Genomic DNA, 27,590 nt, shown 5'->3' with positions numbered 1-27,590 from the left:
TGAGAAATCCTTGTGTATGTGTATGTGTTTTGGAATGAAGAGCGCTGCCAGACCCTGCTGAGCAGTACAATTTCTGGTTGCTTGCTTAGAAATAAAATTAAACATGGACATGATGGGCTCATTCCTTAACTTTCATCCTTAATGAAGTTATGTGACAGTACCTCAATTTACCCTAGGACTTGTTGGGCCTGATTCTGTCGAATGACAGGACAGGCTTGCATTACTCTGGTGGAAAAAAGTTGCCCTAACCTGGTGAATCTGGCCACTTGAGAGTCCTCTGGTGGCACAGAGCTAACCTAGCAGTTTCTAAGGCACAGGAGACAGGGCTGGGGGTTCCCCAAGTCCAGCTGATGGAAGTACCGGCAGCTGGCGTAAATTAGCAGCTCATCCCTCGGGTTGCTCTAAATTCTTCCAGGGACTGGATTGGACTGGACTAGACTGAGGATCAGAGCACCACAAATGACTTAAGGCCTCTGCACCCTTCTTCTTTTCTGAACTGAGTGCTGCTTAGGATCTGAGCCACGGATTTCAGTTCACAAGAATATTAAAGTCAATGGGAGTTTTGCGTGAATAAGGATTAATACAGTATAAGTATTAACAGCAGACAGATTGAAGAGTTTCTCAGGACAAAAATCTGATCCCAACCGGACCTGAAATTGGTACACCTCTACCCCGATATAACGTATCCCAATATAACACAAATTCTGATATAACACGATAAAGCAGTGCTCCGGGGCGGGGGGGGGGGGGGAACAGGGCTGTGCACTCCGGCGGATCAAAGCAAGTTCGATATAATGTGGTTTCACCTATAACGTGGTAAGATTTTTTGGCTCCCGAGGACAGCGTTATATCAAGGTAGAGGTGTATCTACAGAAAAGCAGGTGGTAAATAATTATGTTATTATTTTAAAGGAAAAACAGGATTGAAAAGCTTTTCCAAAGAAATTCAGATTCCTTTGAACTCCATTGCTAAGGGAGCTTATTGGAACCCAACATCATCTGTTTCCTCAGGTTTTCACGGATTGTTTTCCCAAAAAGCCCACTGGCATTATTACAGTAAGACTGCCTAGTTTTCCTCTTACCTTAATTGGCTTTGAACTTCTTTTATGCTTCCTGCGACGAATCAGCTTTTCCCTATCCTGGAAAATACAGTTAAGAAATTATATGATCCAATATCTCATAGTTCCGTTGACTTCAATGGAGTTAGTTTTATTTACACAAGCTGAGGATCTAGTTCTTTGTGCAGAACACTGCTATTTAAGGTCAAAAGGGTGACCAGAAATGATGACATTTACTATTTACTTATGTAGTGTAGCTGTCATTTCTGTTAAACAATTTGTACAGGGCCTGGTCATCATGGGGAGTGGGATGGGGCCATGAGACTTGAAGTATACTATTTGCCTTGTCTGCAGATGCATCGTTGATATCTGTCTATCACAAAGTCATTGGGCTGTGTTACTGTTGACTTCATGTCGGTGTCCCAAGTAGGATGTCTTAGAAGATGCAACAGATTTCTTTGGAATCTGATTTTGTTCATATCATCTTGCAAATGTCCTGGAAAGGGGCATTGAACATTAAGAGCTGTATCCAAATGACTAGTGAATGATTGTCTAACAACATCTGCTTCTATGTCACATCACGGGCTAATTAAGGGGATTCTAACATCAGCACTTCTTAACCTCACTGATGTACCCAAGATTCAGATGTACAATATTACTGAATGGGTGAACAGTGCAATGAAGAATGTATCCTTTCGGCAAGGCTAAAACTGGGGAGAGGCCCCTGTTTTCTTAGTTAAAACCAGTCTTCCCGCCGGGGGTACAAAGCCGTCTCCCTCTTCAGTTTCCAAAATCTGGAACAATCCTCTCTCTTTCTGTGTCACTTTATTTCTCATCTGCAAACTTATTTTTTCTCTCTTCCCTATACAAAACTCTGCATCTGTATTCTGTACTATATTGCATATATCTAATTGTATAAGACATTCTGCAACTAGTGTATATATTTTAGGGCTGCTGTTTTCTATTTTATTGAATCCTGGAACTATATTACTGATCATGTAAATTTTTAGGATATCATTTTGTGAAACACACTGGGGACCTGATTTTGAATAAGACATCATTCTTCTTTCTTGCAACTAATTTTTTCTTACAGCTAATTGTCATTTAGACATCTGATGGCTGGATTACACATATCTACAAAATGACACAAACTGTGCCCACACATAATTGCACCCACAAAACTGCACTCTGAGACTGGATTTTAAAATTCAGATCCTAGATATAATAAAGCATTCTTCTTATTAAAATTTTACCACTCAAATCCTGTCTGTTATGAGATGAAGATGCCAGTTAGATATGACTGCTTTTAATTCTTGATGGGCTAGACATACCCTTGTTAACTCATCAATTATGTTCTGTTGTTCTATAACTTGAAGTTTTAAAAACTCAGTTTCTTGCTCTTCGTTAGCTTGATCTAAGTCATTGAGAGATTTTAATTTCTTCAATGGAGGGTGTGATGTCATTTTTTCTCTCTGTGTAGAAGACAAAAAAAAAATATATATATAGAAAGAAAGGAAGATAAAGTGAAAGTCAGTATTTTAAAATCCCCCCTTTTGGAATAAAAAAATCAGGCAATGTTTTCATGTTCTTTTAAATCTGCATCAGTTGCAAAATTGTCATGACATTACTACTCTTTACCATCCCTTAATTGTAAAAAAGAGAGAATGTCAGGGAGTTAAGTTGTAATTTATTCTGCATGAGAATATCTAGTAGGGCTGTCAAGGAATTAAAAAATTAATTGTGATTAATCGCGCTGTTAAACAATAATAGAATACCATTTATTTAAATATTTTTGGATGTTTTCTACATTTTCAAATATGTTGATTTCAATTACAACACAGAATACAAAGCGTACTTTATATTTATTTTGGATTATAAATATTTGCATGGTAAAAAACAAAAGAAATAGTATTTTTCAACAGTATTCAATAGTATTTTTCAATTCACCTAATACAAGTACTGTAGTGCAATCTTGTTATCATGAAAGTTGAACTTACAGATGTAGAATTATGTACAAAAACAACTGCATTCAAAAATAAAACAATGTAAAACTTAGAGCCTACAAGTCCATTCAGTCCTACTTCAGCCAATCACTCAGACAAGTTTGGTTACAATTTGCAGGAGATAATGCTGTCCACATCTTGTTTAGAATGTCACCTGAAAGTGAGAACAGGCATTTGCATTGCACTGTTGTAGCCAGCGTCGCAAATATTTATGTGCCAGATGCGCTAAAGATTCATATGTCCCTTCATGCTTCAACCACCATTCCAGAAGACGTGTCCATGCTGATGACGGGTTCTGTTTGATAATGATCCAAAGCTGAGCTGACCGACACATGGTCATTTTCATCATCTGAGTCAGATGCCACCAGCAGAAGGTTGATTTTCTTTCTTGGTGGTTTGGGTTCTGTAGTTTCCGCATCTGAGTGTTAATCTTTTAAGACTTCTGCAAGCATGTTCCACACCTCATTCCTTTCAGATTTTGGAAGGCACTTCAGATTCTTGAAACTTGGGTCCAGTGCTCTTTTTAGAAATCTCACATTGGTACCTTCTTTGCATTTTGTCAAATCTACAGTGACAATGTTCGTAAACCAAACAACATGTGCTGGGTCATCATCCGAGACTGCTATAACATGAAATATATGGCAGAATGCGGGTAAAACAGAGCAGGGGACATATAATTCTTCCCCAAGGAGTTCAGTCACAAATTTAATTAATGCACTATTTTTTTAATGAACATCATCATGGAAGCATGTCCTCCGGAATGGTGGCTGAAGCATGAAGGGGCATACAAATGTTTAGCATATCTGGCATATAAATACCTTGCAACGCCGGCTAAAAAAGGGCCAGGTGACACTGTAAGTAAGAAGCTGTCAGCAGTATCTCCCGTAAATGTAAACAAACTTGTTTGTCTTAGCGATTAGCTGAACAAGAAGTAGGACTGAGTGGACTTATAGGCTCTAAAGTTTTACATTGTTTTGCTTTTGAGTGATGTTATGTAACAAAAAAAAATCTACATTTGTAAGTTACACTTTCATGATAAAGAGATTGCATTGCAGTACTTGTATGAGGTGAACTGAAAAATACTATTTCTTGTTTTATCATTTTACAGTGCAAATGTTTGTAATAAAAATAATAATATAAAGTGAGCCCTGTACACTTTGTATTCTGTGTTGTAATAGAAATCAATATATTTGAAAATGTAGAAAAACATCCAAAAATATTTAATACATTTCAATTGGTATTCTATTAACAATGCGGTTAATTGCAATTAATTTTTTTTTTGTGATTAATTTTTTTTGAGTTAATCGCATGAGTTAACTGTGATTAATTGACAGCCCTGCTATCTAGATACATGTGATGTTGCCCTCTAGTGACTGGCGCACAGAAAGCACGAGGGAGAATTCTTTGAGTGGAAGCGGTAGAAGTCTGTAGAGCTGTAGAACAAGTGTTGTAATGTCTGTAGTGTCAACACTGATTTTGTCTGTTTGCAGGACATGGGTTGGTTACACAGTCTTAGGGTAGATTAACCCTGTAACTTTAACCTCTGTTAAGCTGGATGTCAAATCCCTGCTTGCAGAAGAAATTAAAATGAATCTGATAGTCTCATCCTAATCACCAGTGGAGCAGCAGCCACATGGAAAAGCAACCAGCCTGCTCAAGCTATGTGCAGTGGAAATCACAAATCAGGGATGAGATACGTTAGCAAATGCTATGTGGGGCAAAGCTGCTCAGCACCCGGCTGCACTATTCCAAGCTATAGCCATAGATCGGGGTCGGCAACGTTTGGCACGTGGCTCGCCAGGGTAAGCACCCTAGTGGGTTGGGCCAAATTATTTACCTGCTGACGCGGCAGGTTCGGCTGATCCCGGCTCCCACTGGCCGCAGTTCGCCGTCCTGAGCCAATGGGGGCAGCGGGAAGCTGCAGCCAGCACATCCCTCGGCCCGCGCCACTTCTCACCACCCCCATTGGCCCGGGACGGCGAACCGCGGCAAGTGGGGGCCACGATCGGCCGAACCTGCCGCGTCAGCAGGTAAATAAACTGGCCCGGCCCGCTAGGGTGCTTATCCTGGTGAGCTGCGTGCCGAACGTTGCCGACCCCTGCCATAGATATTACTTGTGCATTTTATTAATGCCAAAGCAACACCAAAATGAGTGTGGGGAAGTGTTATACCCCCTTTGAAAACTGCAGCAGTTCCATGCTAATGGATTTATAAAGAAGAGAGCTTTTCCCACATGTAAAAAAGTGTAGCAACCATACACAATAGAACTATTTGGGATGAAATTTACAGCTCCAGGCCTTCCATTTGTGGTGCAGTTTACAGCTCCAGACCTCACATTTGTATGCCCACTTTTCCACGTGCATCTAGTTATGCCCACAAATGATGCGTGCACCCAGGCTGCCCAAATGCCTGATGTGTGGGGGTTCTGTGAGGCAGATGATGCTCTTTATCTGCCACAGATGTGCACATAAAAATGCAAATGCAAAGACCAACATGAAGCTGGCTGACAATGTAGCTCTTAATATTTTCCCTTCCATAAAGTAATTACAGCCAGGCTTGGATGGAAGGAAAATTTCACAGTAAGACATGAAATGAGGGGACAGCTGTTTTTCATGGTGAAGGCCTGTAAATCTAATTTATGAAAGACCACTTCAAAGCCTGTGGAAGTGCATATATATACAGATCTTTACTTGGTGTTCAATACCAACCATTTCTACATTTTCTTTTGTGATTGCTTTGAGTTTCTCCTCCATGCGCTGCAAAGACTGCATCAGTTCATCGTTTCTCTTGGTGAGGCACTTGTTCCTTTCAAGGAGAGGTTTGCATTGTTTTTCAGCTTCTCGAACACGTTTCAACTGTAATAATGAATAATAATGACAAGTTAAAAATTGATTTTCCTTCCTTCGCTATGGGTTCTTGCCTTTTCTCTCCTTCCCAGGTGACTATTGTCCCAACAAAGCCCTGAACAAAAGTATGAAATGGAACTGACAGAATAATATCATCTAACTCTTATATAGCACTTTTCATCCATAGATCTCAAAGCACTGTACAAAGGAGGTCAATATCTTTATCCCCCTTTTACAGGTGGGGAAATTGAGGCACAGAGACAACATGACTTGTCCAAGGTCACCCAGCAGGCCAGAAGCAGAGCTGGGAATAGAACCTGTCAACTGTGTCATACTGACTTCCTTACCAAAAGAAAGAGTTGGATTGGTCTTTGAATGGTCCAAGTCATGCTAATAGTAAATATCACATCCATAGCTTGGGCTCTTGATGGACAACAGACCGTATATATATTTGTATAAAACAGTAGGTTTATTTTAATCAAACCATTGCTTAATAGCAATAAGGCATTTTTGTAGGTAGTAGCATGTTCTAATATTCCCATGTCTATTCCTATCCACTTAAATGTCCTCCTTCCTTACAAGATGAGTTCCACTGAATAACACTGGGTTCCTGTTTAAAAAGACAAAACAAAACAATCCTTTCTGGCTGGGAAGGAGGAATTTCAAGTTCCCACATTTTAGGCATGAAGCCCTTTGTCCCTTTTCCATTGTCCTTTGGGTGTTTTCCTTCCATGGCACAGTACTTAGTCATACTGTATTATTTAATAAATACGCCCATTATCTAAGGTCTGTTTACAGTCATTTTCAAAGAAGTGGCATTTTCTCATTAAAAAAGACTTCAGTAATTTAAAAGTTTGATATCCATAAGAGCAAAGTAGGGTGAATGTTAATGGTATAATCTTTTAGAAGCCAAATTTTTGAGAGAGAGACATTCAAATTAATACAAGTAATGCATTTTGCTGTATTACTGAAATGTTGGTAAGACAAAATGTTGGTAAGACATCATTTACAAGTATTAGTTAATTAATACCATAGAGGCACACAAGATATCTATATTAACACATACTGAGTTAATTATGGTTACTGCTTCCATGATGAACGTAATGGAAACAGCTCTGCTTTTAAAAACCTTAATCTTTTACCACAACTGCAGAAATGCTGAGGGTCAAAAAGCACTGATGTTCCCTTTGGCTATGTCTACACTTGCAGATGTAGAGCGCCGAGAGTTAAACCAGCCCTTGGAGACAGCAGCAGGGAAAGCGCTGCTGTGTGTTCACACTGTGCTCCTTGTGACTGTGGAGCATGTCCACATTAGCAGCTCTTGCAACGCCACAGAGAGCAGTGCATTGTGGTAGCTATCCCAGTGTGCAAGTGGCTGCAGCGTGCTTTGGAAAGGATTTGAAATGCTTAATGGGGCAGGCACAATGTCACATGATGCAGGTTTCCCAATCCCATTATTCCATGGGCATCCTACTAGATTGCCAGCTGCTTTTCAAATGGGGGGGGGAGAGTGTGACAGGGAGTGTGTTGTGTGTATGTGGGGGGAGAGACAGTGTATCTTTTCGGGGGCAGAGTGTGGCAGCATGCTGTCTTGTAAGTTCAGACAGCGGCAGGGGGAAGGAGGAAACCTGACACCTCCCCCCCTCACCTCTCTTTCTCTCTCTGTCACCCCCCTCCCCACACCCGCCACTTCAGCAGGAGCATTCCACCGTAATGGTTTGCTTTGTGTCCCGGAGCAGATAAGCATGCGTGCTGTCAGAAACGGAGCTTTGAAAGGGGATATCCGCATGCCTGCAGCTGAATTCAAAACAATGACCAGAGTGGCCACTTGCCTTCAGGACGTTTCCAGAGGCCAATCACAGCGCAGTAATGCAACACGTCATCCACACTGACACCCCGGCACTCTAGCCGGGGCGCAGAAAGCTTTATGCTTCTTATGGAGGTAGATTACCAGGAGCCCTCCAGCCGCGGGGTCCGGGTGCTCTAAATGCCTTGCCAGTGTGGACACCTCAGAAGTTAGGGCACCCAGGGCTGATTTAATGTGCTACAACTTGCAAGTGTAGACAAGGCCTTAAAGGCATACCTATCCCATTCTAAGAGTCAATCTGATAAAGGAATGAATTTACTGCTGTAGCCTCTAGGGCTAACCTGCTTGCTTGCCTATATATCTTTTCTTATAGGTTTCTTATTTTCTTATGGTTTTGATTGTTTGTTTTATTGTAATAGGTTTTTAGGTTTATATTAAAGTAGTTTGGCTGTAATGCAAGGGACCCACAGGCCACATTCTGTATGTTGAACTAAGGCAAAGTTAGCACACATATGTCTGGGACCTTTCACCCAGATAGCAAAGTTAGTCTACCTATGTCTGGGACCTTTCACCCAGATAGCAAAGTTAGTCTACGTATGTCTGGGACCTTTCACCCAGATAGCAAAGTTAGCCTACGTATGTCTGGGACCTTTCACCCAGATAGCAAAGTTAGCCTACATATATCTGGGACCTTTCACCCAGATAAACAGTGATGAGTTAAGGCATAAGGTCCACATATGGCTGTGGCCTTTAACATAGATAAAGGATGCGTTGAAGCAGGTTGGCATAGGGGGCTTTTCCGAAGTTCATACCCTCTGTAAACAGGTACACCACAAGGAAAGAACCGAAATAACCGTAAGGACAAAAATAACAAATGTAAGAATGATCTAATGTCACTAATATGTATGTATATGTCATCAATACGTACAAACATACCAGCCTATGGAGTAAGTGTACCCCAACATTCACTTAGTGGGTGAGAACACTAAGTTTGGACATAGAAGGAGGGCCTGAGTGCTCAAGCCCTATAAGAGAGGCTGACCCACCTTGCCAAAAAGTGCTAAACTTTTAAGCTTCTGAGGGTTTTTCTAAGTTTTGTGCTTCGGAGCTTGTTCTCTAAGTTTCTGAACTCTTAGTTTATTAGTTTGTTAGTTTAATTTTAAGTTTTAAGTCAGTTAGTTAAGTAAAATTCTAAGGGCTGGTCTACACTATGGGGGGGGGGAATTGATCTAAGTTACGCAACTTCAGCTATGTGAATAACTGCGGTGTGTCAATGGGAGACGTTCTCCCGTCGATTCCCCTTGTGCTTCTCGTTGAGTACTAGAGTCGACGCTAGAGCGATCGGTGGTTGATTTATCGCATCTATCGTAGACACGATAAATCGACCCCCACTGGATTGATCGCTGCCCGTCGATCCGGCCGGTAGGGTAGACAAGCCCTAAGTTAGCTGCAATAGTTCTTAGCTCTAGCTTCTTCTAAACTCTGCACCTCCCACTGAAGAATTAAGGAACCTGAGGCAAGGCTGGTCCTTTGTCTCTTATCACCAGGTCATCAAGAAAGGGTGTAAGTATATTAATCAAAAGCTTTATAGTATATAATTCCATTTAATTACAATTTAATTATAATTCCATTTATCTCAATAAAAGTCTTTAAGACTATATTTGCCTCAGTGTAAGCATCCTGTCATACCCCCGAGGGTCCTTTGCATACACTGTGTAGCCTGATTCTGGGACAGAAACCTTATTATCTTCTGATCAGATTAACTGGCGAGTCTATAACCCATACTATCCAAATTAATAATATTAACCTCCTAAATCAGGCAACACTGTAATCCATTCTGTATAGATCTGCTATTTATACTGTCCTCAACCTGGCTATTTTTATATGCCAAAAAATGTTGAAAAACAGTCAGTCTTTGATTTACAGTATACTGACCAGATGCTGCTGTTCGCTCAGGAACCCCTGATACGAAAAGGTCAAGGCAGCGAATACAGAAAGGCCCACCAATTTTGACTGTGATCTCATGTTGGTGTAACTCCATTGAAGTCAATGGTTAATTAGTGAGATCAGAATCACGGCCCTATGAGTCTAATTTATTTATTCTGACACAGTCTCCTTGCTGGAGTTCAGGGATCGTGGGCTGTTCATCTGTAGCAGAACTAGAAAAAACATGTCACCAGTGAAACAGGAAATCCATCTCAGATTGGCTGACAGGGTTACTGTGAAATTTCCTGGTAGGGTCCTCAAGAACCCTCTGAACTGTGGCAGATTAAGCTTAGACCCCTATGAACTGTGGACCTGAGCCCTAGACCCTCAGGAGACGTAGAGCCCAACAGAAATTCTAACGTAACCATCATCCACAGAACCCTCTGAGGAGGCCCCTTGGCTGGGGTGAGTGGGGCCAGGAGATGCAGGAGCTGGATTCATTTGGCAGCTGGGGCTGGCCCTGGCTGCCCCCTGTTGGCTCATGGGTTTAAATGTAATGAGCTACCATGTTGTGCTTTATGAGGTGTTTTCTCAGGCATTCCATGATATACAGAATGGTAGCGTGTTAAATTGCAACACAAGAGACAGCAAATACCAGGAGAGCAGTGAATGTGGTGGACTAATGTCCAAGGGCCTCATCCCAAGCCACTTGCTATTGCCTTCAGTGGGCTTTGGCTTAGGCCTTGAGGCAGCTGAGCCTACCTGAGTATCACAATGCCATTTCCAACCCCCTTATGCCCTGGGCCCTAGAGGTAGTGGGTGGTCACAGCATGAACTTTCTCTGCCTCTAACACCCTTGGAGGCTCCTCTTCTTTCCTTTCCTTACAGCTCCTCGCCTCCCCAATCTGACACAGACAAGAGCACACACCAGTTCATTTCGTTCATCTACAAGCAGTGTGTTCCTGTCCTCCAACTTCCGGATAGTGGCATTCAGCTCTGCCATCCTCTTCTGATTTCTGCGTAAATCCTGTAAATTGAAAGAAAGAACATTTAGTTTCTAGCGCTTCTGAAACTGTCCATTGGACAAGAAACAAATGGACTGGAATGCTCACAAAGAAGAGGAACACTCCATCATTTTCTAATTAAATGAAACCCATTTGTAAGGTTAACATTATTTACAATGTCTGTCACAAGTACCTAGATGCTGGGCAAAAGTTAAAACAGCATGGACCTCATTCTGTACTATCCAATGCAGCTTGTGTGGTCATTGACTCATGTGCAACATGGGTGCAAATGGCATGCCATTCTGTTGGTAGCAGTTTACATTCAGTGTGCACTGGTGTTGATGACTACATAAGGTGCAAGCTCAGATCATTGGTCTGAACTCATTGGCTCAGGAAGCATTAACTGCTCAAAGCAAAGGGAAACATAAACATTTGCAAGGAAGAAACTTGGATAGGTCTAAAACTGAGCCTTGAGGGCAGCTTCCTTTGGACTTTGGCAGATATATCTGAGGAGGAAGATTCATAGGAAGGGGTTTCTAGACTGAGGAACAGAACTGGTTAACATTTTTCCATTGGAACTTTTTTGAATCAAAATTAGGTTGTTGATTTAAAATTTTCTCAGAAAGTGCCTGCTTTCCTTGAACATTTTTTCCATGGGATTTTTTTTTCGGTTTCTGACCGTTTCCAGTTGAAAGTTTTCATTTTTCAGTTGTTGGAATAAAAATTCTGGTTTTGTTTTTTGATTAAAAATTAAACATTTCTGATGAAAATTTTGACAAAAACTAAAAATGTTTCATTTTTGTAGAAATTTTCCTCAGAAACACTCTCCTCCTTATTTTCTGAACAACTCTATTTAGGAGGGTTATTTCAGAAAGAACCTCAGGTTGGAACGCAAGGAAAACACTGTCATTCTCAACTGCCTTATCTTCTTATACCTGCTTTGCACAAACGTGTAAGTAAAGAAATAGGCCCTGAATAGTTTAGTCCAACAGACATTTCCTGTGCCAAGAACTATTTCCTGTCATTAGAATTGCCACTAGAAGACACTTCACAGAGTGAGGCTTAACTACTATAGCAACATGAAAATGATGCAGGAATTGGGCAAAATAATTTTGCAACCCAAATAAAGCCCATTGTCTGTATTTTGGATTACATTTAAACCTGCTTACAGGACTGCTACAGTGCTCTGACCCATCTCCTGCTCTTCCTGGGATCTCTCGTTTGGGACTGCTCATGTTACACTCCGCCTCCTTCACTAAGAAGAGCTGTTCGTCCAGAGCCTCCTTCTGCAGCTGGAGCTTCTGTACATAGCCTGTCTGGGTCTCCAGTTCTTTCTCCAAGGAAAAGATGATTCTGTCTTTAGCCTTGATTTCATCCATCTGAATTAAGAAATAAAAGCACAATGTTACTGCACAAGCCCCACAGAATGTCAGCACTGCAGGAGTAAGGAGAGATCACCTTACCGTTGTTGTTCACCTAGGGTGACCAGATGCCCCGATTTTATAGGGACAGTCCCGATTTTTGTGTCTTTTTCTTATATAGGCACCTATTACCCCCTACCCCCATCCTGATTTTTCACACTTGCTGTCAGTCACTCTATGTTCACCGCTGTATCTGCTGTTAAATAGTACACCAAACTCATGGATTACACACTTCCTCAACATCATAAAAAACAAATAGTTACCACATCGGATTAGTCAGTCTATGATGAGCAAAGGCCATACATTGTATGATATAGAAGTACATCTATGCACAAAATATGGACTGATTTTCAAAGATGTCCAGGTCCTTCACTCCCTACTGATGTACATGAGAGATGCAGGTGCTCACCTTCTCTGAAAATCAGACCAAGAGTTTAGTCTATCACCTTCATCATCATCAAACATGCACAGTCTCTGGAAGACTGAAGCGCCAGCCAGAGTGACCATAGTTGATGGTGTTGCACCAGGACCAGTTCAAAGTAAGTGTAAAACAACCAAAATGAATATGAGTAGGCTAGATTCCCAGCTATGGAGCTATGTTGATTCACACCAGCTGAGGATATAGTCTGTATACTCATTTTGCACAGATGTAAGATCCTCAGCTGGTGTAAATTGACACAGCTTCATTGATTTACATCAGCTGAGGATCTTCCCCTCTATTTAGTAGACTTGCAGTCTAGGGGCCTCGTTCTCCGCTCCCTGTTGGCAGTGTCATTCTAATGAATGGAGAATCAAGGTCCATAAGTTTCATTAGCTGTATCACTCCTGCCTAATGTTCCAGGCAGATCCAGCACATATTGAAGTGTCTCATCCCTTTAACTAGAATCTGGATGACTGTTGCTGTCCAGGCAGCTACATTGGAAGACTAGAAGAGAAGGGGGTAACTAACGTTTAGAATAAGATCACTGCACGTAAGCCCTGAAAACTTTAAAGATAGGTACGAGCCAGCTAAATGCCATTGAGCCTATGGAAATTCAGTGACTCAGAATTTGTAAAACACCCAGGAAAAAAAAAAAGCATGTTAACCTGTGAAAGTTACACGAGTCATTTTCCCAAAACCAGAATGCTGACTGTGCTGAATTTTGCCCAGAGCCTCAAAGATATTTACCGATCCTGTCACCTTTCATGCATACTGAAATCCTCCCAAAAGTATATTTTAAAATTAATGGGCCAGATGGCACTCAGACACAGAAGCCAAAACCTGGACTGTCCAAGTAAAACCCGGACAGGTCGAGGAGGGGAAAGACCCTATTTGGACACAGACTGGCTAACCTAGTGAGGAGGGCTTTAAACTAGGTTCGATGGGGACAGGTGAGCAAAGCCCGCAGGTAAGTGGGGAACATGGAGACCTGGGAGATGGGTCGGAAACGAGAGGGAGTGTGGGCTATATTGGCAGAGAGAAAGGAGGGTCAGGACAAAACTGGGAGGAAAGATCAAACCAGTATCTTAGATGCCTATATACAAATGCGAGAAGTATGGGTAATAAGCAGGAAGAACTGGAAGTGCTAATAAATAAATACAACTATGACATTGTTGGCATCACTGAAACTTGGTGGGATAATACACATGATTGGAATGTTGGTGTGGATGGATACAGCTTGCTCAGGAAGGATAGACAGGGGAAAAAGGGAGGAGGTGTTGCCTTATATATTAAAAATGTACACACTTGGACTGAGGTAGAGATGGACATAGGAGATGGAAGTGTTGAGAGTCTCTGGGTTAGGCTAAAAGGGGTAAAAAACAAGGGTGATGTCATGCTAGGAGTCTATTACAGGCCACCTAACCAGGTGGAAGAGGTGGATGAGGCTTTTTTTAAACAAATAACAAAATCATCCAAAGCCCAAGATTTGGTGGTGATGGGGGACTTCAACTATCCGGATATATGTTGGGAAAATAACACAGCAGGGCACAGACTATCCAACAAATTCTTGGACTGCATTGCAGACAACTTTTTATTTCAGAAGGTTGAAAAAGCTACTAGGGGGGAAGCTGTTCTAGACTTGATATTAACAAATAGGGAGGAACTCGTTGAGAATTTGAAAGTAGAAGGCAGCTTGGGTGAAAGTGATCATGAAGTCATAGAGTTTGCAATTCTAAGGAAGGGTAGAAGGGAGAACAGCAAAATAGAGACAATGGATTTCAGGAAGGCAGATTTTGGTAAGCTCAGAGAGCTGATAGGTAAGGTCCCATGGGAATCAAGACTGAGGGGAAAAACAACTGAGGAGAGTTGGCAGTTTTTCAAAGGGACACTATTAAGGGCCCAAAAGCAAGCTATTCCGCTGGTTAGGAAAGATAGAAAATGTGGCAAAAGACCACCTTGGCTTAACCACGAGATCTTGCATGATCTAAAAAATAAAAAGGAGTCATATAAAAAATGGAAACTAGGACAGATTACAAAGGATGAATATAGGCAAACAACACAGGAATGCAGGGGCAAGATTAGAAAGGCAAAGGCACAAAATGAGCTCAAACTAGCTACGGGAATAAAGGGAAACAAGAAGACTTTTTATCAATACATTAGAAGCAAGAGGAAGACCAAAGACAGGGTAGGCCCACTGCTTAGTGAAGAGGGAGAAACAGTAACAAGAAACTTGGAAATGGCAGAGATGCTTAATGACTTCTTTGTTTCGGTCTTCACCGAGAAGTCTGAAGGAATGCCTAACATAGTGAATGCTAATGGGAAGGGGGTAGGTTTAGCAGATAAAATAAAAAAAGAACAAGTTAAAAATCACTTAGAAAAATTAGATGCCTGCAAGTCACCAGGGCCTGATGAAATGCATCCTAGAATACTCAAGGAGCTAATAGAGGAGGTATCTGAGCCTCTAGCTATTATCTTTGGAAAATCATGGGAGACGGGAGAGATTCCGGAAGACTGGAAAAGGGCAAATATAGTGCGCATCTATAAAAAGGGAAATAAAAGCAACCCAGGAAACTACAGACCAGTTAGTTTAACTTCTGTGCCAGGGAAGATAATGGAGCAAGTAATCAAGGAAATCATCTGCAAACACTTGGAAGGTGGTAAGGTGATAGGGAACAACCAGCATGGATTTGTAAAGAACAAATCATGTCAAACCAATCTGATAGCTTTCTTCGATAGGATAACGAGTCTTGTGGATAAGGGAGAAGCTGTGGATGTGGTATATCTAGACTTTAGTAAGGCATTTGATACGGTCTCGCATGATATTCTTATCGATAAACTAGGCAAATACAATTTAGATGGGGCTACTATAAGGTGGGTGCATAACTGGCTGGATAACCATACTCAGAGAGTTGTTATTAATGGTTCCCAATCCTGCTGGAAAGGCATAACGAGTGGGGTTCCGCAGGGGTCTGTTTTGGGACCGGCTCTGTTCAATATCTTCATTAACAACTTAGATATTGGCATAGAAAGTACGCTTATTAAGTTTGCGGATGATACCAAACTGGGAGGGATTGCAACTGCTTTGGAGGACAGGGTCATAATTCAAAATGATCTGGACAAATTGGAGAAATGGTCTGAGTTAAACAGGATGAAGTTTAACAAAGACAAATGCAAAGTGCTCCACTTAGGAAAAAAAATCAGTTTCACACATACAGAATGGGAAGAGACTGTCTAGGAAGGAGTACGGCAGAAAGGAATCTAGGCGTTATAGTGGATCACAAGCTAAATATGAGTCAACAGTGTGATGCTGTTGCAAAAAAAGCAAACATGATTCTGGGATGTATTAACAGGTGTGTTGTGAGCAAGACACGAGAAGTCATTCTTCCGCTCTACTCTGCTCTGGTTAGGCCTCAGCTGGAGTATTGTGTCCAGTTCTGGGCACCGCATTTCAAGAAAGATGTGGAGAAATTGGAAAGGGTCCAGAGAAGAGCAACAAGAATGATTAAAGGTCTTGAGAACATGACCTATGAAGGAAGGCTGAAAGAATTGGGTTTGTTTAGTTTGGAAAAGAGAAGACTGAGAGGGGACATGATAGCAGTTTTCAGGTATCTAAAAGGGTGGGAGGAGGGAGAAAACTTGTTCACCTTAGCCTCTAAGGATAGAACAAGAAGCAATGGGCTTAACTGCAGCAAGGGAGGTCTAGATTGGACATTAGGAAAAAGTTCCTAACTGTCAGGGTGGTTAAACACTGGAATAAATTGCCTAGGGAGGTTGTGGAATCTCCATCTCTGGAGATATTTAAGAGTAGGTTAGATAAATGTCTATCAGGGATGGTCTAGACAGTATTTGGTCCTGCCATGCGGGCAGGGGACTGGACTCGATGACCTCTCGAGGTCCCTTCCAGTCCTAGAATCTATGAATAAACCCTAGGCCAGATTCTAATCTCTGTTACACACATGTCAATCTGATGCAACCCCATTGATTCCAGTGGAGATACAGTGGATTTACACTGGCCTAAATGAGATCGAAGTCTGACCTACTGCATGGCACTTATACAAACAAAAGCTTTAAAAAGGGATTATTTTTTCTTCTTAAAATACCAAATCACTCACAGAATATCCATCCAGGGCTGGGCTGAGTTGATCAGTGTCGCCAACTCTCACAATTTTGTTGAAAGTCTCATGCTATTTACTGTTTATCTTAAAGACCACATCCTGGAGGCATGGCATTGTGTGAGAGTTTGAGCTTCCAGTTAAGAAATAAAAGGAAGATCTTAGTTCTCAGGATTACAGAGAAAAGCTTGAAAATATGACACAAGAGTACCATAAAGACTCAAAAAAGCAAAAGGCCAACCAGAAAGAACCCAACATTCAGTATTTTGAAACTCTCATGATTACTAAACCAGTCTCCTGATTTCGGGTGTCTGACTTCCCATTTTTTCTGAACACTGGGTAATGGCAATATTGTGATCTACACCAGTCTAAGGTCTAGCCCACCGATTTAAAAATGAAAAAAGTATTAATTTGAATTTTCAAATCACTGTTCTTTTGCGTTTACCTGCCAAATCGTGAATTCAACTTTCCAGACCAAATTTGTTGCTGTTGCATGTGGGCATAACTCCTTTGAAGCCAGTGGAGTTGTAGCCACTTGCCCCAGCACTGAATTTGACCTTCTGTGTTGTTTTTATAACTGTTGATGACACCATAAAGACTAAAGCAGAGAACTTTGCTCCCCTCCACTATTTAAAATCTTTCCATACCATCACTTGTATTAGAAAAGCTGGTAGGTAGCAACTGCAGACAGAGACATAACCACAACGTGCAGTAAGAAATCATGGAATATCTAATACAACTCTTCTCTTATCCTGACACTAATGGATCAAATTCTTGTTTGGGGCATTGCAAATATATATTATTAGCTCAACTAGAATTCCAATTTCCCTTTAGATTAAATTTAATTTATAATAAAAATAAGGGCTGCCAAGTGATTAAAAAATTAATCGTGATTAATTGCACGATTAAAAAAATTAATCACAATTAATCATGCGATTCATTGCAGTGTTAAACGATAATAGAATACCATTTATTTAAATATTTTTGGATGTTTTCTACATTTTCAAATATATTGATTTCAATTACAACAGAATAAAAAGCGTACAGTGCTCACTTTATATTTATTTTTTATTACAAGTATTTGCACTGTAAAAAAACAAAAGAAATAATATTTTTTTCAATTCACCTAATACAAGTACTGTAGTGCAATCTCTTTATCATGAAAGCTGAACTTACAAATGTCGAATTATGTACAAAAAAATAACTACATTCAAAAATAAAACAATGTAAAATTTTAGAGCCTGCAGGTCCACTCTGTCCCACTTCTTATTCAGCCAATCACTAAGACAAACAAGTTTGTTTATATTTGCAGGAGATAATGCTGCCAGCTTCTTGTTTACAACGTCACCTGAACGTGAGAACAATTGTTCGCATGGCACTGTTTTAGCTGGCATCGCAAGATATTTACGTGCCAGATGCGTTAAAGATTCATATGTCCCTTCATGCTTTAACCACCATTCCAGTGGACATGCGTCCATGCTGATGACGGGTTCTGCTCAATAACAATCCAAAGCAGTGCAGACCAATGCATGTTCATTTTCATCATCTGAGTCAGATCCCACCATCAGAAGGTTGATTTTCTTTTTTGGTGGTTTGGGTTCTGTAGTTTCCACATCAGAGTGTTGCTCTTTTAAGACTTCTGAAAGCATGCTCCACACCTCGTTCTCTCAGGTTTTGGAAGGCACTTCAGGTTCTTAAACCTTGGTTGGTTAGAAATCTCACATTGGTACCTTCTTTGTGTTTTGTGAAATCTACAGTGAAAGTGTTCTTAAAATGAACATGTGCTGGGTCATCATCTGAGCCTGCTATAACATGAAATATATGGCAGAAGGCGGGTAAAACAGAGCAGGGGACGTACAATTCTCCCCCAAGGAGTTCAGTCACAAATTTAATTAATGCATTATTTTTTTTAACGAGCGTCATCAGCACAGAAGCATGTCCTCTGGAATGTGCCCAAAGCATGAAGGGCCATACGATTGTTTAGCATATCTGGCATGTAAACACGTTGCAATGTCAGCTACAAAAGTGCCGTGCAAATGCCTGTTCTCACTTTTTGGTGACATTGTAAATAAGAAGAGGGCAGCATGATCTCCTGTAAATATAAACAAACTTGTTTGTCTTAGCGGTTGACTGAACAAGAAGTAGGACTGAGTGGACTTGTAGGCTCTGAAGTTTTACATTGTTTTGTTTTTGAGTGCAGTTATGTAACAAAAAAAATCTACATTTGTAAGTTGCACTTTCACGACAAAGAGATTGCACTACAGTAGTTGTATGAGGTAAATTGAAAAATACTATTTCTTTTGTTTATCATTTTTACAGTGCAAATATTTGTAATAAAAATAATATACACTTTGATTTCAATTACAACACAGAGTACAATGCATATGAAAATGTAGAAAAACATCCAAAATATTTAAAACATTTCAATTGGTATTCTATTGTTTAACAGTGCAATTAAAACTGCGATTAATCGCAATTCATTTTTTTTAAATCACAATTAATTTTTTTGAGTTAATCATGTGAGTTAACTGCGATAATTGACAGCCATAATAATAATAATAATAATTTTATGGCCAAAAATAAAAACTGTAGATATTGTACACAGCTAAGCTAAGGCTTAGGGATCTAAGCTCATCAGTACAGGAGGAGTATCTATCTATCTATCTATCTCTTTATCTATCTATCTAGCTAGCTAGCTATCTGAAATAATGAAGTACCTATTGCTGGCATATCTAAGTGCTGCTTAGTGTTGCGCATTTGACTGGTTGCATGGCTTTTTGTTCCCATCTTCTTCTACAGCACAAGGTTTGGACACTGATAGAGGGAATTGATGGTCCAGTATTCTGAAGCCAGCACGATAAATCCTCTGATTGTTGAAAATACAAATCTGAGATTTATTAACATGTGGGAAACCTCTTGGAATATCTGGAGGAAACCACAGTGTGGCAAAAACCAGTTTTTCCTCTTTGCTTGGGACCTTCACATTGCATGCTGCTGGCTTCTGAAGATTAATTTGATTTTATGTTGCATATGAATTAACAATTATAGATGGACCCCAGCAGCAAAATCTGTATCTAGATTCCCCCCAAGTTCTGGGGTGTTTGGATCCAATGGGTCTGTTCAGTCCACTATTAGGTGCCAGACTGTGCCTGGCCTTAGCATTGGTTACTGGGACAATGCTGGTAGAAGAAGGAAAGCACATGAAGCCTTTTCCCTCTGTCAACACACTGGCCAAGAACCAGGAACAGTCAGTCACAGAACTCTGTGTAATTTGCCCAAAAGAGGCTGAGAGGTTTGTAGACGGAGGCAGCACCAGGACTATGGAGAGAGATCAACACACACTCCCTTTGCACTTCCTGGCACTCTACTAGGAATTGTGCCTTCTGAGGCATAATCCATCCCAAAGCTGTGCCTTGGGGCTGCACAGCTCCCTACACAGTCCAATGGCTCAATGGCACAAACCAGCCCCAAGGCAGGATCTTGATCATGTCTACAAAGACAGAGACTTATAGAGCTGGGTTGGGATTTCAGGGATGTACAGCTGAGGGCTTTTGTTCAGTCCCACTTCTAGCTAAAACACCCAGCACCTGCAGTGCAGGTGGTTTAATTTTGTGTCAGATTGCTAGAAAGACAAAGTCACTGCAGAGAAGAACATCACTACAGTGTTCTTTGTGATAGAGCTACTTCTGCTGCACTGCAAGCTGGGAGGAGTAGACTGCTTGAAAAAGAAATGCACGTGGACAAGCAGAGAGGAAATAGAAAGACTAATAGAAAGAGTTAAGCCATGTTTGGGATGCAAAGGAGTTACATCTACTAATCTGGTAAAGCTATACATCTGCATGTTTTACGCCCTATACTGCACACTGAAATTCTCCTTTAACCCAAGTGCTGGGGACCTGTGTTTTCGGGGAAGGAGGATCTAGGGCCTATTCCTGCTGCTGTGGTGAAGTTTTGAGTGGCCATGGGTACCGCAGAAGCAACTGACGTCTCCTGCTGTAGATGGCAGATATAATATTTATGCAGTGAGTCCGGTGAGAGCCTCCTGCTTCCAAAGCACAGGCCCCTACCACTAGAGCTAAAAGAGAATTCCTGTTAGCAGTATAGGGCCATAGCAGGAAGAAACTCTGATTCCATCCAGAAAGGGCGGCAGTGGTGTGTTGTGCGTGCATGTGTGTGTGTATATCTCTTTATACACACACAAACTACCAATTAGTTACAGAATATACCATTAGCATATTTCCTCCTGGGTTCCAGTAGCCCCGTGAGTAGCTCACAGCAGCAGCTCCCGCCAACTTCATCTCACCTAATTCCAAGAGAGATGTGGTAATTGGGAGTATTTTAATCTGTTTGCAAACTAATTTGCACTGCCTGGGTCTGACTGAACAGGAAACCTATCAGCACTAGAGGCAAATCAAGAAGGCTGTAAGGAGTCACCCCAGCTGTTTGGTGCATAGGGAGATTACTAACCAGTCTGCGAATATCCCTTTCACTCTCCCATTTGATCTTAGAGATGGCTTCCTGATGGGACTGATGCTCACTCCGAAGATCACCCGCCTTGATCTTATCAGCCTGGATCATGTTGGTAAGGGCCTCGTCCACCTGCTTTTTGGCAGATTTTAGTTCAGTAATTTCCTGCAAAAGTTTAAGGCGCTCGGAGTCAAACTGTTTCCTGGCCTCTTCACGAGCCTCAATGGTCAGCGCTGTCCTTACTTTGTCACTGCTCCCATCCCGCAAAGCGTACAGTGCTGACTTGAGGCGCTGGATTTCACTGTCTCTGACTTTAACCGTCCGAGTAATTTCCTGCTCATGCTGTTTGATTAGGTTCTCCCGCACTGCCTGCAGTTCTTTCATTTTCTCCTCATGGAGTTTGGCTTTAAGTTCAGTGATCTGCACAGTCTGCTTGCGTTGCTCCAATTCTCTGATCCGCTTAGTTTCTTGAATCTTTTCTCTTTCAAGTTTGCTGACCTACAGGTTGAGAAGAAAAGAAAATCAACTGCCAGAAACATGTTATAAAACATGCCCATCTGAAGTACCCATACACTCCTGCAACTCAGGGCAGGAAGCCACCTGAGATACTCATCGATTCCTGCAGCACCCTTAGTATGACAAAATATGGGCCACATCCAAACGCACTTACTCAACTTTATCCCATCTTTACTCAGGCAAAAAGTCTTATTAACTTAATTAAGAGTTTTTCCTCAGTGAGGACTTCAGCATTTGTCCCTACATATTTTTTCTCAACACAAGTACTTCACTGCTGTTCATGAAAACAAATGACTGAAGCCTGTTGCCCATGCAATGACCCTCCCTGCAATAATAGAGCAACCCAATAATCTTCATTAACCTTATCCGACAAACTTGTATGTGCATTTTAGAGCTCGTTAGCAACCCTACAAATCAAACTCACGTGAACATGCAATGAAAGAATGCAACTTGACGAAGAAAGAGATTTCAATAAGAATTGAATGTGACAGACTTATTATTTACAGTAAGAAGGGAAAGGAAGGATTTAAAAATGATAAAAACTCTTCTGGCAATTTCCTTTAAAAAATACCATAAAGAATCAGAGAGTGAGCAAACCTTTTAAAGTGAGAAAGACAAGGAATGATAAAAAATCAATAATAATAATGATAGTAATTAATAAAATACTACTTCAGTTGAAAGCCCTCCAGGAGACACGGGTGGTGCCCGCTTACAATCATCATTGATTTGAAGAATGGGATATGCTAAAGCTAGAGAATGCCGTATGCAATATGCATTGAAGTGACATGTTTCTCTTCCATTCTGTCCCCAAGTGGTCTCAGATATATTCTCAACCAAAATATATCTTCAAGGGGGAAAAGAATCCTAAAAGTGCAGTTTCACTTCAGTTTCAGGTCACCAAAGTTATCCTGACAAATATTAGTCAGATCCTAAAACTGAGTAGTGTGTTTCTTAGGGCTTCTTAAAAAAAAATTCAGTGAACAACTTATAGAATCATAGAAGTGCAGGGCTGGAAGGGACCTCGAGGTGTCATCAAGTCCAGCCTCCTGCATTGAGGCAGGACCAACTAAACCTAGACCATCCCTGACAGGTGTCCAACCTGTTCTTTGAACTTCCTGTGATGGGGATTCCACAGCCTCCCTTGGATGCCTATTTCAGAGCTTAACTACCCTTAGAGTTAGAAAGTTTTTCCTAATATCTAACCTAAATTTCCCTTGCTGCAGAGTAAGTCTGTTACTACTTGTCCTACTTTCAGTGGACATAGAGAACAATTGATCATAGTCCTCTTTATAACAACCCTTAACATATCTGAAGACTGTTATCAAGTCCCCGCATCAGTCTTCTTTTCTCAAAGCTAAACATGCCCAGTTTTTTTAACCTTTCCTCTCAAGTCAGGTTTTCTAAACTTTTTATCATTTTTGTTGCTCTCCTCTGGGATCTCTCCAATTTTTCAACATATTTCCTAAAGTGTGGTGCCCAGAACTGGACACAGTACTCCCACTGAGGCCTCCCCAGTGCCAGGCAGAGTGGGACAGTTACCTCCCATCCCTTACATATGACCCTCCTGTTAATACACCCCAGAATGGTATTAGCCTTTGTCACAACTGCATCACATTGTTGACTCATATTCAACTTCGTTCTTAGGGCACCAAGCTCTTCAACAGCCCAGGTCAAAGTTGTCAAACTTGGGTGTTTAAAATTAGGCACTAAGCTCTGTATTTAGGCACAAAATACGAGTGCTCTGATTTTCAAAGGGGCTGAGTGCTCACAGCTCTCCCTGACAGCTAACAGCATACCATAGTGGCGCTACTGTACTACTAGCCTATGGTTACAGTGGAAATAAAGACAGAGAGGGTCAGTGAGAAAATGAAGTGGAAAGCATGAGAGAAACTCACTACTTCTTCAAGTTGCTGGCAGCCAGCCTATGGTTCCTAAGAAGCGAAGCTAATCCCTGCCTGTGTGCTAAAACATCAGTGCCAAGGCTTGAAAAACCGTGGTGCCTGTCCAGGTTCTGAGATCAGCCTGCTGTAAAAGTCTGAGATGCAGGATGAATTTGAAAGAACGACTGTATCAGTTTCCTTGCTGCTTGCAAATCCTGCCATGTTAAAATGGGTTGCAATTAATGGCTATAAATCTCACTGGAGGGTGAGGGGAGAAACACCCCCAGAGATTATCAGCACTTCAGATAACCCCAAACTGTCTATTAGTTCTTTCATCTTGTTTCTGCTACAACTAAAGAAACTGATTTCCACTCAACTGGCCGATGGGCCTCTGAGATTGCCATTAGCTTTGATATATGGATAAGAAAGCCTTTCATGATAAAAGACCCGATGGAAACTAAAGCACTTGCTATTGTTCAGTTTTGGAAGCTACAAGCAGCCCAGCCTAGGTTCGTTTGCCTGAGGCCATGCTTATTTGTGAAGGAGTCAAAGAATTTCCGTCACAGGCTTCAAATACAATCAACTGGGAAAAAAACCCACCTCACTAAGAGCTGCCCTTTTAAAACTGCTACTATGGCTCAGTGGCAGATTCAGAGTGCTAGCATGTGGCCAGCATTGGCCATAACCTCAGTATTCGGGGATAAGAAATCAACAACTGTAACATGGGACTTCTGTTGTTTGCTGCTCATAAAGAATATCTTGTTAAAACTAAAGAGTGCCACTATCTCACTAGCATCCAAGCTCTCTCCATATAAGGCTTTATAGGACAAAAGCAACACTCTGAATTGCACCTGGCAGTGCACTGGACACTCCAGAGCACAGGTGTAATGTCATGGGCTCCCGACTAGAAGCACCTGTAAGAAAGCAGGAGTACTTGTGGCACCAAAGGCCTAGTCTTCACTTACCGGCTGGTCCGGCGGCACGCCATCGATGTTCTGGGATCGATTTATCGCGTCTGGTTAAGACGCGATAAATCGATCCCGGATCGATCCCGGAAGTGCTCACAGTCGGCGCCGGTACTCCAGCTCGCCGAGAGGAGTACGCAGCGTCGACGGGGGGAGACTTCCGGCCGCGTCTGGACCGCGGTAAGTTCGGACTAAGGTACTTCGAATTCAGCTACGTTATTAACGTAGCTGAATTTGCGTACCTTAGTCCGAAGTCCGGACTAAGTGGGGACCAGGCCTTAGAGACTAACACATTTATTTGAGCATAAGAAAGCAGGAAGTGATGCAATGGGAAAAAAAACCATTTCATTGCAAAGCAACTTCAAAACTTGATGATGTTTCGCCAACCTGAAACCATCTACATCCGAAGAAGTGGGCTATAGCCCACGAAAGCTTATGCTCTAATAAATTTGTTAGTCTCTAAGGTGCCACAAGTACTCCTGTTCTTTTTACTTCTGCATGCACGACCAGCAGGATCTGCACCCCCTCTGCAGAGTAAGTGCACAATGACAGCTAGAAATTTACACTGTGGGTGAGATCCGTCACCCCCATTCCAGTCCCTTTCAGTTGCAGCGGCATGAAGAATCCTAAAAGCCCCATATTCTGCCAGGGAAAGATTACCTCAGTGCAGGCATTGTAGAAGTCAGCTGTAAAGCTGCTTCCTGAAGATGCCCTGCAGGCCTCAGTGGGCTGTTGGGTTGAGGCAAGAGGCAACAGACATGTATCGGGGTCAGGGCCGGCGCAACCCATTAGGCGACCTAGGTGGTCGCCTAGGGTGCTACAATTTGGGGGGTGGCGACCGCGGTGGTATTTTGGACCTTCCGCTGCCTCTGTAGGGGGTGGCATTTTGGGGTGGGACATTCTGCCGCCTAGGGCGGCAGAAAAGCTGGCGGCGCTCCTGATCGGGTTGGGACAGCACTGAAGAGATCCGGCCCATAGAGATCCCTGGGAGGCTGCTGTACTTTAGACCCCAAGTGCTGTCTAAGTTATGCTGGGCCTCTCCAGCCTCTTAGGGTATGTCACATGGCAAGAAAAAGACCCAAGGCAGAGAGGCTCAGCCTGGGTCTACAGACTCTGACTTGTGCAACGGGGGTGAAAGTAGCAGTGTAGCTGTTTCCAGTTGGGCTGGAGCTAGGCTCTGACTCCCACCCTCCTCGCTGGGTTTTAGAGGCCAAGCAGGAAAATCTACACTGCTATTTTTACCCTTGTAACGTGAGCCCGTAAGTATCTGTAGACCACTGCTCTGAGACTTGTTGCCATGGGTTTGGGCTTTTTACACTGAATAAAAGACCAGCAGCATGGTTGTGGCTAGCACAGGTCAGCTGACTCAGGCTTGTGGGGCTTGGGCTTCAGGGCCAAAAATTGCTGGGTAGATGTTCGGCTCAGGCTGGAGCCTAAGCTCTGCGAGCCTTCCCCTTGTGCACCCTCCTCCCCTAAAGATAGCGTCTACACTGCACATTAAACTGGGGCTCTGACTCAGGTTTCAGCCCAAGCCCCCATTCTGTCCATACACAGATTAGTGTGACTCGGGTAAACAAGCATTTAGGACTTGGGTCTTAGGACCCTGCTCGGGGATGGCTCAGAGGCAGAGTCCCACTATGACTTGGGTTCAATCGCTGACAGTTTGCAGGGTGCATGCAGCTCAAGTCAGAAGGTCTGACTCTGAAGTGCTGCATGGATGCGTTAGCATGATTATGAGACCTGGGTCTAGCTATTTTAATGCAGAGGGGAAGTTCAGGTGTGGGCTAGGAAACACCAAGTCCACAAGCCTGGGTCCCATAGACCTGGGTTTACACTGCAGTGCACCTGCACTGCACAGAATCACACATTATATATTTATGGAGCACTTCCCTCACTAGTGAAATGCAACCCTCTTTGGAGTGGCCGAAAGAAGTCCTTCGAGAATGCACAGCAACACTACACAGTAGGCAGAGATAACAAATGAAAAACATGGTAGTCACAGAACTGACACCGAATTTAAGGGTGGCAGGATAAATCTAACTACTTGGAATGCAGCCAGGATCTTGAGGTCAACAAACTTCTTCTTCGTAGGCCTGAGCCTCCTTTAACTTACCCCCATGTAAATAGAGCATAATTCCATTGAAGTCGGGATAAAAATGGTGTAAGTACAGAAGAATCAAGCCCTGTCTTCTGGTTAAAAAAATGTGTGCCCGCCTTGATTTTCTGTTATACTGTTTTTCCAGATCTTTTTCTCCTTTGCAGATACTGTCATTTAATACTGACTCTTCACTCACCTTCGATTTCTCCTGATGCAGCTCGATTTGAATGTCTGTTAGCTTGGTCCTGAGCTCTTCATTGGCAGCCTGCAGGGCCACAATCAGTGCCTCAGGCTTCTCGCCCTTGCTACGTCCTTTTTTTGACATTGTTTCTTCCTAATGAGAGTCTATGCGTTTAATTCCTTTCAAATAGGGACTGCCATCTTTGTTTGTTCCGTTCAGTGCAAGTTGTCTCAGCACCTACTGTGTGACATTCCTTAAGGTCCTGTCCTCAGCCGCTTTGGAAGCCCTGCGAGAAATAAGACACACTGTTATTTGTCAGTGGGTCAGTGGCATCACAAGGGTTCATGTGGTTACAAAACATTAAGACAATAGTTCATTTTTCCAAACACTGTGACCTCTGTCCAGAGACTTGCAAAGGGGATTTTAGCACAATCAAATCGCTATGTGTGAGCTTGGCATGCCTGACAGCTTGCAAAGCTGTGTCCTCCCCCTTGTTTTCTCCAGGGGGCATTCCGCAAAGAAGTAGGAGCCAGTTTGTTTCATAAGGCTTTTTGTAGCTGAGCAAAGAGAGCGATTTTTAAAAATAATTTTAGTTCTGGTGGGTGCCACTGATTCAAAGCCTTGGATAAAGAGGCCTGTGCAGAATAAGCACAGCATTGGCAGCAGTGGAACAAACTTCCTCCACATTGTCTTATCAATCAGTGTCTCAATCCTGACCTGGGATGGCTACCTTCATAGGCATGTTGGTAGTGCCAGATCCATGGCCATTAAGTCCCTAGCATCTCCAAGTCCTACACGACAATTGTTCACAGCACACAACCAACATACACTTTGACATGGTTGGTGATCTGGAGAAGTCCAGGACTAGCATAGCAGAGTGTGCACT

At 42.2% G+C, this 27,590-nt stretch overlaps 1 protein-coding gene across 1 annotated transcript in view; it reads right to left on the bottom strand.

Moving 5' to 3' along the window:
* JAKMIP2 (janus kinase and microtubule interacting protein 2) overlaps window positions 1-27,590 on the bottom strand; it is a 114,634-nt gene that overhangs the window by 25,020 nt on the left and 62,024 nt on the right. Inside the window, exons 2-8 of the mRNA XM_005298079.5 lie at window positions 26,720-26,990; window positions 21,065-21,562; window positions 11,813-12,022; window positions 10,568-10,666; window positions 5,769-5,915; window positions 2,389-2,529; window positions 1,082-1,138 (exon numbers count right to left, since the gene is read on the bottom strand). Of these exons, the coding sequence (XP_005298136.1) occupies window positions 1,082-1,138; window positions 2,389-2,529; window positions 5,769-5,915; window positions 10,568-10,666; window positions 11,813-12,022; window positions 21,065-21,562; window positions 26,720-26,848 (1,281 nt within the window). The 5' untranslated portion in view covers window positions 26,849-26,990. The remainder of the gene's footprint in view (window positions 1-1,081; window positions 1,139-2,388; window positions 2,530-5,768; window positions 5,916-10,567; window positions 10,667-11,812; window positions 12,023-21,064; window positions 21,563-26,719; window positions 26,991-27,590) is intronic.

The sequence above is a fragment of the Chrysemys picta genome, chromosome 8 (assembly GCF_011386835.1).
Source record: "Chrysemys picta bellii isolate R12L10 chromosome 8, ASM1138683v2, whole genome shotgun sequence".
Lineage (NCBI taxonomy): Eukaryota > Metazoa > Chordata > Testudines > Emydidae > Chrysemys > Chrysemys picta.
This window is presented reverse-complemented; position numbering and strand designations above follow the sequence as displayed.